This window comes from Phocoena phocoena, chromosome 2 (genome assembly GCF_963924675.1).
Source record: "Phocoena phocoena chromosome 2, mPhoPho1.1, whole genome shotgun sequence".
Classification (NCBI taxonomy): Eukaryota; Metazoa; Chordata; class Mammalia; order Artiodactyla; family Phocoenidae; genus Phocoena; species Phocoena phocoena.
The window spans coordinates 27,456,230-27,471,651 of NC_089220.1; the positions used below are offsets into that span (position 1 = coordinate 27,456,230).

General features: G+C 36.5%; 1 protein-coding gene across 1 annotated transcript in view; it reads right to left on the reverse strand.

The window, feature by feature from the left end:
- Positions 1–244: 244 nt before the first annotated feature.
- The window catches only part of YLPM1 (YLP motif containing 1), a 66,596-nt gene continuing 51,418 nt past the window's right edge, over positions 245–15,422 (reverse strand). The window contains exons 17-21 of the mRNA XM_065872310.1: positions 14,871–14,951; positions 11,640–11,691; positions 6,431–6,561; positions 971–1,153; positions 245–637 (exon numbers count right to left, since the gene is read on the reverse strand). Of these exons, the coding sequence (XP_065728382.1) occupies positions 1,007–1,153; positions 6,431–6,561; positions 11,640–11,691; positions 14,871–14,951 (411 nt within the window). The 3' untranslated portion in view covers positions 245–637; positions 971–1,006. The remainder of the gene's footprint in view (positions 638–970; positions 1,154–6,430; positions 6,562–11,639; positions 11,692–14,870; positions 14,952–15,422) is intronic.

Sequence of the window (15,422 nt, forward strand, 5' to 3'; positions counted from 1 at the left end):
CTTCAAGACACCAAGATAGAGAAAGAAATCAGCTATAAAACAAAGGTAAGTGTTGTGAACATCACTGAGCCTTGTGTTTACAACATGAATTATGGAATCATTGAGCTACATAATATTGAATGGAAAAGAGGTTTTGGGATGTTCAATTAGCATGTAATTAGAACACACCATATTAAAAAAGCAATAAAAATAAAATTAAGAAAACAAGAGAAAGGGGCTCATGCTGTACAGCCCATGAATCTCATTGGCTTTATCATGAAAGTTTATTTTTTTTAATCCTAGTACAATCAACTACCAGTTACATACAGTAAAAAAACAAAAACAGCCACAAAGCAATGATGATAGAGATAGTCTGCGACACTGTACAGTGGAGGAAACGTTGTCTGTTGGAGTCCTCCGGCAGATCTCCACCTGGCTTCGGCAGTTAAGCTATCAATCCCTCCCTCCCCAAAGTAGTTAAAAAGAAAAATTAATGTCTTGCTTGGGTAGAGCAAGATCCTAATACCTCCTGGGGACACTGGAGAACTTTAAAAAACTAAAGCAGTAGAAACAAAACAAAAACTGAAATGTGGAAGCAAGGTGACACACAACGAAGCTCCATGAGGCGTTGGCTTCAGACCACCTCAAAGCGAACCACCTGGAAAGAAAAGAAAAGGCTGTCACAGCAGGAAGGAACAGACAGAAAATTCAGCAGACCTTAGTCTCTCTCATCACTCCACTCCTTACCAAATCTATAGAATCCAAGCTTTCCTTAAGTCTTATATTTTTATAAGTAAGCCAGGTTGCAGAAAATTGCTTCCTTTTCTAATACCCTGTATTGCAAATGCTGGCAACTAGAACATACTTACTCTTTTAGAACCAGAAAACAATACAAGAAGAGAAGCATTTTTAGCAAAGCATGCTGTCTTCTTTATCTCAAACTCTTCAAAACAACAAACAGTAGGCTATTTATATGACTGTGTACCCTTACCTTAGAGGAGTAATGACTCCATTCAAAAACTAAGTCTCATATATATTTGGTTCGATTGAGGGCTTTTTCAGCCAGGTGACCACTTTCATCTGTGATCTTCTCCCAATCAGTCTGTCCGACCACAAAACCTATGGCCCTTTTCCTATCTGCATCCTTCTTTTCTTCCAGGTCTGCCCATCTCACCTAAAAAGAACACAGCATTAGGCTGGGCTTTAGAAAAAATAAGTACGCAACGAGCCTCTTAGCTTTCTGAATAGTCTAATGGGTAGGATAACTAATTTAAAGCCAGGAGGTTAAAAAATTAGAAGTTAACTGTGGAGAATTGAAGAAAGCCATATACCTTAAGTTACAGAAAGAAAACTCTCTAGTCAATCACCAAGTCCTAACCACTCCAGCTCCTGAACAGTTCAGCCCTCAGTTCAGTCCTATCCCCTTCCCCCTCCTGTCACTCCTTTTCAGTTCACTGGCCTCATTTTTTTACCTAAGGAAAAGCACTAACCTCTACCTAGTCTTGCTATCTTCATTCGCACTCCCTCCGATCCACTCTGCCAGAGGAATCGTCCTAAAATACACACAGCTTTAAATCTGTGCCCTACCTACAGAATAAAATCCAAGCACACAGGTCCCTCTGGATCTGGCCCTGTCTATTCTCCTGCAGCATCTCTGAGCAGTACCTATGGCACTTTATACAGCAACACAAAATTACTTCCAGCTCTCAGAGCACACTGGGCTATTTCTCATCTCCGTAAGGCTGCACAAACTAGTCTCTCTTCCTGAAACGTCTTTGTTATAACCTGGTCCACCTGGCATGAGTCTCGTCATCAACCCTTGCTTTATCCCTCTTGTCCTTTGCCAATCAAATAATTAATCATTGCTTCCCTGGAGTTACTTCTGGATTTTGACATGTCTAGTTTTGAACTTCCATACTATATTGCAATTATCTACTTACAGATCTCTCTTCCCTAACAGACTATATACACCCTAGATCAAAGACTGAGTTGTTGTTTTTTTCTTTTTTTAAAAACTTATTTATTTTTGGCTGCATTGGGTCTTCATTGCTACACGTGGGCTTTCTCTAGTTGTGGCGAGCGGGGGCTACTCTTCGTTGCAGCGCGTGGGCTTCTCATTACAGTGGCTTCTCTTGTTGCGGAGCACGGGCTCTAGGCACCCGGGCTTCAGTCGTCTCAGCGCCTGGGCTCAGTAGTTGTGGCTTACAGGCTTAGTTGCTCCGGCATGTGGGATCTTCCCAGACCAGGGATCGAAACCATGTCCCCTGCATTGGCAGGCGGATTCTTAACCACTGCGCCACCAGGGAAGTCCTGAAAGACTAAGTTTTATTTATCTCCACATAATAACATTTTTTGAAATTTATCCTTAGAAAACAGGGAGCTGGTATGATTACTTTCATTTATGAGATGGACAGACCAAGAGACAGACTCAGTTGATACCATTTATGGCAAGATTATAACTACAAATATATAGATCAGGGATATTTTCTATTGGTATTCTGATAATTTTAAAATATGGATTCTTACATGTTATAGTAGTAATTTAAAAAATATAAGCAGATATATCCTCTAAAACATGAAATACTTAAAAGAGACTATGAAACTGTGGTTTGCAATACCTAGTACCAAAGTCTGCAGAGATTGTATTTTAAATATGGCTTGTGATTTATTGTGATTGTGATCTGTGACAAGGAAAGGGAACCAGAGCATGCTCAACCATGCTGCACCTGGAAATGTGTAATTGCTCTTAGAGGTACACTGACCCTCCCTATTATCATTTAGAGGAATGGTAATCAAATGACTAGGCTTCTTCTCCCCCACCACTACCACTGTTTTTAGCAACCAGTTAGCCAAAGATAAGATACACAGTAACAGCTGTGGGGGAAAACTGATAACACCTGACTCTTTTTAAAGTAGATTTTTTGTGGGTAGAAAATCTATGACTCAATTTCTTTCATGGGCCTCAGTAAAAAGCTATTTTAATAAACAATGTGGGTTTCTGTGTACCAAGATCTCTGGGCCTTCTGCCCATTAATGCTGATGTATTTATTTTGACAGATTCATGCACCCCTCTCTCAGCTCTCCCTGGGATCAAGGGTATACATTTTAGCAAAAGATGACTATGGTTAAGGGGAATGAAGAACGGATGGATGGATGGACAGATGGATTGTGGCCACTGAACAAAGAAACGGTAACCAGTCCACAGTACTTCCTTAGCACAGAGTTAAACACACTAATCAATCTTGCCCTGAGTAAACTAACAGCTAATTTTTAAATCTGTAGTTTAAATTCTAAGTCTTTAAAACTGATGCTATATCAACATTATTTATTTACATGTCAGGTTCCTCCAGTGGAGGTCCACTCCTTAAGTGGCCTCCAATTGCACAGACCTGACACACAGACATACAACGCCGTAGAAGGAATGAATAATTACCAAAAACACTAAAAATATATGGAGCAAAATAATGACTTTCAACTAGGAATAGCTTCTTAAATGTCAGTGTCCCTCCTAATCTTCCTAGAGGTACTTTTACTGAGATTTACAATCTCAATTTTTTGCCATTTATCTTAACTGTAAAAAGAAAAAAAAGTTATAATAAAGAAAACTCTTGACCAATACGCAAAAGTTTCAGATACATATATTTTATCCGTTGTCACCAAAAATATTTCTGAAATGTACGAGTTCAGCAAACAAGAGAAATGTTCACTTTTCCACAGTTATCAAAGAAACACAAATTAAAGTCCATTTTATACCCAACTAAGCAAGTGGAAATTTAAAAAAATAAATTATATTTTAAAACCTAGCCATTTTGGTAAAATTCTAATATCAACTCTACAGAACTACCTTTGTGTTACAGTGTAAATTAATCCCAGAAACCTGCCCAATATTTATAAAAAGCTGAATTATAGAAATCAAGAGACCCCAGGAGGGCTTCCCTGGTGGTGCAGTGGTTGAGAGTCCACCTGCTGATGCAGGGGACACGGGTTCGTGCCCCGGTCCAGGAGGATCCCACATGCCGCGGAGCGGCTGGGCCCGTGAGCCATGGCCGCTGAGCCTGCGCGTCCGGAGCCTGTGCTCCGCAACGGGAGAGGCCACAACAGTGAGAGGCCCGCGTACCGCAACAAAAAAAAAAGAGAGACCCCCCAGGAAAGGAATGAGTAATGAGTCCTGCATTCCTGGCTACCTGTAGGATTTCCTTGTGCTCTGATGTTGATTTTGGTAAGTGATTTGAGTGTTAAAAACTATTTGAAGCTGTATATATACAGCTATATATAAAGTAGATATAAAGTAGATATAAAGTAGAAACTAACACACCATTGTAAAGCAATTATACTCCAATAAAAATGTTTAAAAAAATTACTATCTCCTCAAGAAAAAAAAAGCTATTTGAAATGAGGGTGGGAGGCAGGGAGGAGAGTGAAAAGAGGAGCCACAAGAATTAGGATGTGAACCGCTCATGCTCTTTGTCCACCCAGCTTACAAAGTAAATTACATGGGATCACATACTCCTGATTGAAGAGAGTAACAGTTACCTGACTAAAAATGAACTAGAGAAAAATATTTCTCATTTGGAATTATTCACTGTTACACCAAATTATTATGCCCAAGGAAGAGCTGTTTCTACTTTTCTGTTGCCCCAACCTTAAAACTGGAATAAGAGGTATCAAGACAAGTAGTCCCTGCGTGGAGCTGGGTACATACAGAAGGCCACTAACCAGGTCTCAAGACACAGACAAGGGCAGGTCTAGGGACTGTCTGCAGTATTTGAAAGAGCTTTGAAACCTGGAGTCCTTTGTAATGGTATCCACTGTAATGAAGTTTTACTGGCATTTTTATTCTCTTAATAAATATCCTTTTAATATTGAATTACTAAGAGAATTCATAAAAAAGAAATGATGTGTAATGATGATGAAATTATTATTAACTTCATTCTTTACTTAGAGAAATGAAAAATGAGATACCATTTTTTTTTCACCGATTAGATTGTCGAAAGTTAAAAAGTTCAATAACAGCACTGCTGGTGCAAGTGTGGAAAAACAGGCATTTCCTTACATGTGGGTGTATAAATAGGTGCAACCTTTTTGGAGAACAATCTCGCAATATCTGTCAGAATGATAAATCATATTCTATGAGCTTGCAGCTTTAAGACTAAAAATATTCCCTAGAGATATACTGTCAAAAAGATGCCAAGATGTATGCATATGACTTTCACCAGAGTATTATATTAGCAATAAAATGAAAACAGCATAAGCATCCACTGATAAGGGACTGGATAAATAACTGATTATTCAGCCAAACAATGGCACACTAGGCAGGCATTTAAAAAGAACGGTAGGGAATTCCCTGGCAGTCCAGTAGTTAGGACTCTGTGCTTTCACTGCCAAGGACCGGGGTTCAATCCCTGGTCAGGAAACTAAGATCTTGTAAGCTGCGTGGCACAGACAAAAAAAAATAAAATAAAAAGAACTGTAGGTTTGTATATACTTAAATAGAAAGATCAAGACAGACTAGCTGGAAAAGGTTTATGTAAATCATATGTAATATGATCCCTCTTACTTTATTTTGTTTTAAAGGATATATACAATTATCACTTTTATTGAATTTGACATCTACGTGGAAGACTTATCCAACATCCTGGCTTCATTACTCTGCTCCCTATCATAGCAAAGCTTCTTCAAAAAGTTATCTACATTTGCTGTTCTGCACTTCCTCATTTCCTATTCTTCTACCATCTGCTCCAAATTGGCTTCTGTCCTTCAACTCTCTAAGAAAGCTTGACTTTCTTTGATCAAACATCAACAATCTCCATGTTGCCAAATCCAATGGCTATTTCTCTTTTCTCAATTTACTTGTCTTCCCTGTATCATTTAACAATGGAGTATTCTTTACTTCTTAAAACATTTACCTGTATCTGAACTTCTAAATTTTGGAGACCTGAGTCCTATCATCACTTCTAACTTAACTGGTACCTCCCTGAACTTCTGATTTTTCACTCCCAAGCTTACATCTCCCCTACTTTTCACTAACTCAGTAAATGGCACCACATATATGGAATGCTTATGGCCAGAACCCTGAAGAGTCACCTCTGATTTCATCCATCCTCGACCCTCTACATCTAATCCATTAAGAAGTCCCATAGATTCTCTTTAATACTCTACTTTGCACCTGGCTCTTTTGCCCCATGACAAAATGGCACAAGCAGCCATTCCAAACTCCTTTAAGGTGGACAACATGCTAGCCACGTGAGGTTCTGTTCTCCATTTTTTAAGTTACTTGTACATTTTGATCTGATCATTTGTAAGGACTCTTTTTCTTAATGTGTAATATGATACAGTATAAACCAAACCACTCTAAAAAAACAGCATTCATATGATTATCTGACTATAACTTTCTAAAACCAGATGCCTAAACGGGCCCTTTATCTGTTGGTAGTTATTGACAGTCTCTTACCCTCTTCTTCCCAGGCTCAGAAGCACGAGTGTCATAATCATCAGGGAGCTGAAGATAATCCTCCATTCTGCTGGCAATAGCCTCCCAGTCACGTTTCCTTTTAGTACCAGTTCTCAAGCCATCCAACTTGTCTGAGGGACAAACACAGAGCCGCAGCATTAAGGAAGAGTGTGAGCTGGCACACGACACAAAAACAAGGGAAAAGAAGGCTGGAACACTGTCAGAGGGCACATCCGCATTTGTGAGAGCAGCATCACTTGTAGATCCAAACTATCTTCTTGGCTGAGATAATATCGAGTTCTGTGCAATTTCCATTGTTTATCTGGTGTTCATACTGGCAGCCTTTACATTACTATGTTGGTTTAAGCAACAAATATGGGCAGAACAAGAGAAGGCACTTGTTTCCTGGCCTCCTTATCCTCCCACCCCACCTAAAATCACAACACTTCAGCTCTCATGTTTTGATGAAAATGCAACATTGGGTTTTTCTAAGAGCAATTTCTTCCATTCTTTTTTTTCTTTAACACAATATTAACACCACCCATTAGATGTGCAGTCATGTGTGTATCGTATTATATGAAAAGCAGGTAGTACAAGAACTTAATGAGCCAAGCTAACGTTCAGAAAGGTTTTAGATTAACAGTTTCTTGGGATTTTGACCACTGTGAGACGATTCGTCATGAGAATGTTTATGAGTAAGTTGATTATACAAATCACCACTTTCTTTGGTTATACTGTGAAGTGCTGTTGACCATCCTGAGGCTAAGGGCTAGTCAGCCAAAGTGGCTGGATCTGAATTTTCTTTCTGAATCCTCAATCTGAGAGGCTTTCCAAAAGCCCCAAACTGTAATCAATTAAATGAACAGGGATTGCTGATTCAGAAATTATTAGATATGAGTTTAGGTGTCTTCAAGAACACACGATGAAAATGTGTGGGTTTTTTTATTGGTTGTTAATTCTGATTTTGCATTCTACATGTGAAATATTATGAGTTATACATATACATATATATAATATATATATATTATATATATATATATATGCACTACATTGAAGCACTAAATTTTTGGATCATCTGTAGTTATAAACACACTATTATTAAGTAGGTCAATAAAGGAAAACCTAAACACTTCAGAAACACACAATAACCACACTTCATTTAAGTCCATAAAGGGTGCAGAGTGTATATATAATAGAAACCTTTTAGACATCAAGGTGGAGAGAACTTGACATGAAAAGAAAAGTACAATGGAAGCAGGAGGGAAGGTGAGTTTATGCTTCAAATGTAAAAGTTATACACACAACTAACTGTGCATACCATACAGGCCTCAAAAACCAGGAAGATTTTGCATACTTGGCAAAGCTTTTATTTCCTACGTTCCTCCCCCCATAAAAGCAATATTATTGAAATATCAGCAAGGCAAGCTACAACACTTTACAAAACCCAAGAAATTTTTATCATATCACTTTGGAAAATTTTTAACACGGACTGAGTTCAACAGAAACAGTCTTCTAATCTCCTCTGTGAATCACATGCTTACCAAATGGCTCTAACCTACATGTATATGACAGGCCATATTACACAAGATCTTAAAGAAGTGACACCTTGATTGCACAGGGACATAAAATATGGTATTAGAAAACCAACAAAGTCCCACAAACAGTAAAACTGTTCTCAGTTCAACAGTGTACAGTATTAGCAGAAGAGTAAGCAGCTCCAATACACTTATTGAATAAACCTCAAAGGATTTCCAAACTTAATAAGATCAACTTCCACATTAACATACTTCAAAGGAAAATTTCGTATTTCAACTCTAAGAATAGAACATGGCCAGGCAGCAATACAGAAGGGCAGTGAGAAAACTGCAAGAACTTTTCCTCATACACTGGGTGTATGACAGGAGTTACACACCAGGAGTCCCATATTTGCAACATGGAAGTTCAGAAGAGCATGTATTTCTAGTCTGAACACCCTTGTTTGTAATGTTTAATTTGAAATTTTATTGTGCACAACATGTTTAAAGTTTCCTTCTTGGGGCTGAAGAAAGGTTCATACCTCTTCCACATGGCATCCTGGAAACCCAAACACACAGATGTATGGCATAAGGTGAAGGAAGAGGAATCTGGGGTATTTGTTAGTTACAGAAGACGACTGGTGTCCAACACACTCATACTAATGATTTTCAGAGGTTTGAATTTCAAAAGGTGAAGTTTTAAGATGAAGATGAAAGTATAAATATCCAACTTGGCAGGTCACAGAATTTTACCACATCTTCAAAACAGTATATATTATTATTACAGCACAACAGAAAAAAAATTTTAGATATATCTATATATTTTCTAAACATAAATGATATTTCTGAAAATTTGATCACAGTGAACACACAAGGGTTACGTGCCTATACAAATAATAATTGCATTCCAACTGTGAAGAGATGAAACCACCTGACATGTAGAAGGCCAGTACACAATAACTCATAAGCAGAGACAAATGACACTGAGATGAGAAAAGCAAAAGTACTCGATATGAAGAAGCCTAAATTAGGATGACAACAGTCTCAAATATTCTTTTGGTTTTTCAGTTTGAGAAACCAAAATCATGTCAGTGGAATTTAAGTAGCTTGAATGCTGAATCCCAGCATTTGATGTGGCATGTAACACCCACCCTTGCATTAGGGTGCCTGTGTCCCAGCTGGAAAGGAGCCATTCAGGTGCTACTGAAGGTGGGCCACAGGCAGTCTTCAACAACTCCATGACACCCATGCCAGATGCAGCTCAGGCCAGTTCTGAATTTTTCTAAAATTACACCACTTCCAATTTAACACTCACACATAGGCTGAACTGTATACTGTACTTAATGAACACAGATTGAGACTCTACAATGAGATTTAACAGCTCTTTGAAAGATTATAGGTAAGTATTTTCTCACTGGCAGACTCATTTGTAAATCAAAATTCCTCAGTTACAGATTCAGCTTGTCTAGCTCAACGTATGACACTGCTAAAGCTTAGTATGTTTCCACCCAGCATAATCATGTTACCAAGAGTAATTTAAGAAATGTTGGTAAAATACTCAGAAAAGTAAATTGTACCTGCTAATCAAATCTACTGAATTTGCTATGACAGGAAGGCAACATAAATAGGCTAATTCTCAAATGAAGAGCCTCATGTTTCAGGCTCTTCTTCTTTTTCTCAATTGGCTCCATGGGCCAATCTCAAAGAAGCAAGCACTTTCAGGAATGCTCACACTCCACCTGCCTTTCTCTAAAGATGATATAGCTCTCAAGATAACACAGTGGTGCAAGAGGCAAGTCATTATACGAAACATCACTGTCACAAACAAAAACCCAACTGCAATCATGTAAGAATTTATTTCCTAGATTCATTACTAGATCTTCAGTGCCTTTAATTGAAATGGTTTATTTAACAGTTCTATTTCTGGATCACCGTCTAACATTCTGCCTTTAAAATGGACTGAATTTATATAAAATGTATTTTCTGAGAAGCAAATAGTAGATAGGCCAGAATTTTTTCCAGAAATTGATACCAAGATTAATGTCATATTATCTTGAATAATCATCATAACTAAATTCCATTTTCCTTTCTCTTTAGAAATTAGGAAGGAAAATAGAAAGTGGACTAGCTCAAGTTAAAAAAAAAGCATTATCCTAGATAATATATTACATAAGGCCTCTAAAGATTATATGCTTAGCTAAAATATTTTACAATCCCCACGTCTCTTTAATTACCATTTCTCTTTGCCTCAAAAGATAATCACTACTTAGAGAACCAGAAAATAGGGAAATGATCTTATAGTCTTATAGGTTATTCTATAAGTACAGAACTTCAGATTTAATCTAATCTTAAAATAAACATATCTAAAGCATTGTTATTAAAAAAGTAACTTGTGATTGTTATTTTCCTACATATTTAATTGCATCTAAACACTTACGAATACTTTAAAAGTTTAGGGAAGGAGATGGTTTATTATTAAGATTTCCCACAGAGGGAGGACGAATGCAAGAATATGTCAGAAACCACATATCATTTTCACATGCCATACACTAGAAAAAAATTCTAGACTTTGCAACAAAGCACCTATCGCAACAATATGGTAATACTACAGTTTACGGAATTATCTTTTCACATAGGACCTGGTCGTCATCAATGGCTCACATGATCAGCTGGGCAAAATAAAAAGCATAGCCTATGCAATTGTGTGTAAAGTGCATCCCTCTGATGTCAGAAACACAGATAATATGCCCCAAACAGTGAAGTAGCTAAATGACTCAAATTTGTTCTATAAATTTAAGATATATTTCTATGGTTACTTCAGCTTTGGAGTTCCAGCATAATTCCAGGAGGAGAAATGCAGAGACCAACAGTCATACTTCATATATTAGTAAGGTCCATCTTTTCAAAAAATCTTATACCATTATCTTAAATTATTTACTAATACATCTTAATCAACATGTTAAATGGTTCTCTTTAGGTGAGGTAAAAAAAAAATTGTTCTGCAATATTACCGTGAAATTTTGGGGTAAAATCCATTGGATATGTATGATTTTCTGCTTGACAAAGAACCCCATGTTAAGCAACTCCAATTTTTGATTTAGACAATTTTCACCAGTCTACCTTGTAATCTGGCACTAAAGACAAGCTGGAGGAAAATTTAAACGGAATCTTACAAAGCGGGCTCCTCAAAGACCTGAATTATATATCTACCTCCCCAACTCAGAAACTCTAATTTATTATACAAGGAAAATAACTGCCTTTTAATTAATTTTTAAACTTCAATATTTATTATTATTACTACCACTATTACCCAAAGTATTCATAATCAGGTTCAACTTTGGACTGCAGTTAAATATTTTTTTTAAAAAGTAGAAACCTCACCTACACCAACATTTCTGATTAATATAAATGAATGGATTTTAGAAGTGACAGTGTTTTATTACTAAATTTATCACATATTTCCATTTACTTTAAAAACTTTAAGTGGTACCGAAGGTAGTTCTTTTAAAATACTCTTCTTTCACTCTGTCACAAGACATAAATGAAAGCCAACAAAACAGACTGAGGATGTAAGGTAGGCCAAAAATCTTCATTTAAGCAGAAACTTTGGGAAATTTGTTCTTCTTATAGCAGAAAGATCTATGACCATTACCATCAGGTATCACATATAAAAACAGGAAAAAGGAAATACCCACCTAGCTTTGCCTCAGATGTGTCCATCTCCCATTTGCTTTTCGGAATGTAACCCTAAATCGTACACAGAGAGAAGCTCGAAGGGTTAGAAAGAGACACATACATGCACATCACTTTTGAATTGGAAAAGCATTAAAACTGGGAATGGATTCAGTTTCCACTCACTATTTATAAATATATCCTGAGGGAAAACACAGTCTCATTATCTTTGAAGAAACTGAATTACCAAATTCACCAAACTTCACTGCCCAGATTTCAGAATAGTCACTTTAGAGTGGTATCATGAAGGCGCTTGGCGGCAACTACAGTTCAGGACACACAACTGTAGTCTGAACAACAGCTATATAGCCAATATGGTAAGAATGTATGGTAGTTACTGTGCTCAATTAATACCATTCAGAGTAGCAGAGAATTTATAATACTAGCTAGGTTATTTTCTAAATACAACTGCTATTATCAAGTGATAGTAGCCATGAGGTCCAAAGAGTGTTCTTCAAGACAGTTACTTTATATTCCAGTGTACTTTTAGATACTCAAAAGAAGGGAGAAAACTTGGTATCACTGAACACAATTATGAAGCTCAACTTCATTTTAAAATGACTCAATCCATTTACCAGTTAGATCTTACAAAGACTAATTTTACTGAATCAATTTCAGAGCATTACTTTTTCATCAGTTGGAAACTAGATTATTATTTCTGATGTCTTTTTAAAAATTACATCTTTCTATTATATGAAAACCCAGAAATCTCCACAGGCAATTTATATCTTATTTAATAAAATAACTGGGTGGTTTATTTCAAACGAAGTCCTACATAAGATTTTCAAATTTCACAATGTACCTATTTAGCTATGTAGTAAGCCTTTCAGTTTATTCACCTAGCAAGTGTATGCTTTTTCCACATAATTCACTGATTCCCCCTTTCCTTCATTTGGACTCTGTTCTCTATTAGGTCTTAACATACAGAACTTTAATATTAGGTTAGGACTTATTATATAGGACAGATTCATCAAAGGTGTCAGCATCTTCTTTTAAGAATCCATATATCTTTCTACTATTGGGAATGTTCGAGTTCATAGAATAGACTGACACACAGGTAAAGTTGGAAAGTATGTTGAACATTTCATGACAATAGCTTCTGTGTAAGAGTGTACTAGAGCATCATCATTCTTCCAGGAAATCTACACGTTTTATACATTTCTAGTCTTTAAGCCAGACTAATAATTCAATTCCAACTAATTAGGTAGTATTTCAGATTATAAATTATACCATCCTTTCCAAATACATGTTTAGAACAAACCAAGACAAAGGCTGAAATGATGGTGCTAAAAGTTTAGTACTGATGGAATTTGTAGAGTTGTATCTCAAAAACTCATCTGAAAACCTTAAACATCACTAGAATAATATATTTATAAATTCTGAGTCAGATCTATGAGGTTCACTGAAGCACTAAAGAAGACAAAATATCATACCAATGATCCCCCCAAAGGAGTCTCTTAACCAAGAAAAGTTTGGATTTCACCCAGCTATAGTAATCAGTACAGAGTAGAAAATGTAAAGTTCAGTGAAAATTCCATTAAAATGGTCTGAATGACACAAGACTTGCTCTTAACCCTTTCCAAGGGTCAATTCTCCAAGAATCTTTTACTCTTGGAATAGAACCCAATAGTAGAAGATCTCGATTCTGCATTTTGAAAAAAGGTTAAGAGAAGGTTTATAACATAAAGATAAGCAAAATGAGTACATTAATTTCCCCCTGCTGGAACCACCTTTTTCTTCCTTTAAAACTTAAAATCATTTTCTCACTGTTTGAAATATTAGGCTACTTGGAAATAAAAGAGATAGTTCAGCAGGGTAGAGTTCTAAGGCTTCATTGCCATGTTTCTGATGAAAAAATATAGTATTACAATGTGTTTCACTTTTAAAAATAATAGTACATTCAATTAAAAGTTCCAAGTTTTGACCTACACCTAAGCAAGTCAGATGTTATGAACCATATGCTGAACTGAAATCTCCACAAAAGGAAGACAGAGCTTCAGAAAGCTAACATTAGAGACTTCTCACATGATCGATTGCTAGTACACACGCTGCAAGTAGCTAAACTGGTCATTAGCCATATTCCAGGACAGCGTGGACCTTTAAGTGAATTTCCTGCCTACATCTTAGATCATGTATGTCAAAATACAACCTAATTAATAAAAATACTTTGTTTAAAGAAAAAAAAACATAGGAGACTCAAATGCCATTAACTTTAAAGCTTATTTTTTAATCCACATATGAAATCTAGGAATGTAGAGATTGACACCATCTCTATGCAAACACACAGTTTCTATTCAGAGTCCTCTATAACACACATGGGTTGATGGGACCACTCCTTAGAGAGAATATATTCTCTAGGGGTTAGGAATCAGGGTTCTCGCTTTGCACATTTTCAGAAGAATATGAAAAGCAGCTTTAGCAAGGGCTGAAGTATTAAATAAAACAAATAATATTTTGAATTTAAAAAGCAACACTATTCCAAGGCACTGCTAATCTCTGTACCCCATTAGCAAACACTGAAAATAACGTAAGTCTATAGGTCGCATATTCTTGAATGACAGGGTAAAGGCAGACATCACTACAGAGGTGTGATCAAAAGCATTTACAGTAGGTACACGGGATCTTTGAATTCGCACTACGTAAGCCTTTAATCAGCCTAAGCAAAATGCATTGCCTACACAGTCAAATCATTTTCCCCATCACTTAATAGGATAAAATGCGGAAGAACAAATCCAGCAGTCAGTGGCAACCCTCTGCCTCCTCATTCAATAAGTTCTTCTGCCTCAGTTTATAGAAAATCAATTTTGAGCTCTGATAGCGAAGAAGAGACAATTATGCATACATTGGGTAGGCTGTACCACGTATCTGCTGGAATGTAAGAATACCCTTTCAAATGTAATCGATTTTCTTAAAAAGTGTATTCCCCTAGAGCCACCCACAAATAGATGAGTGAGTACAAGGGTAAGTTTCTTAGCATTCTAAAAATTTTCTTGTAACAACACAGTAGAGGGTTCTTTTCCTTTGGTCAGGGGAAAAACAAAAAGTATCCAAAAGTCTCCTTGAAGATGATTATGGAAACTTTTACCATTAAGGTGCAATATCAACAATAGTCATCTGATCACAGAGCTGAATTTAAACCCTTAAGAATTTTAATAAAGAGACACTTTGTTCAAAGTGGTTGTTCTGTCTCCTACCAGTTCGCTTTCCTCTTCCTCTGCATCTTTCTTTTCATCCTTCTGTTCTTCAATATTTGCATCAAAATCTTCCATCTCCACCTACAATACCGCAATAATCACACACAAAAAGACTGAGTTAACATTTAGGAAAATGTTGAGTCCCTCAATGAGATATGAAAGGAGCACAGTTACCCAGAGCAAGACACACAGACTTGCTGTTACATGCTAAGTAATTTCTAACACCCTAAACTTTGCAACAGAACTAACAGACAGGATGATATTCCTGCTTTTCATTTTCCTGGGATATCCATCTTTGTAATTCTCTATGAAGTTGTGTATAATGATCTAAATTGATGGTTATCTGTTTTGAATGACAATGGATTACTAGGATTTCTTTTTAAAACCTTTAGCAAGTATTTTTTCAATAAAGTAAAACAGGCATGATTCAAATTTCAAAATGTAAGAAAGGGTATAGTGAAAAGTCAGATGATAATAGGTTGGCCCAGAATAGTAGCAATACAAATAGAGAGTAGATAAATTAGAGAAGTATTTATAAGGTAAAACTGACAA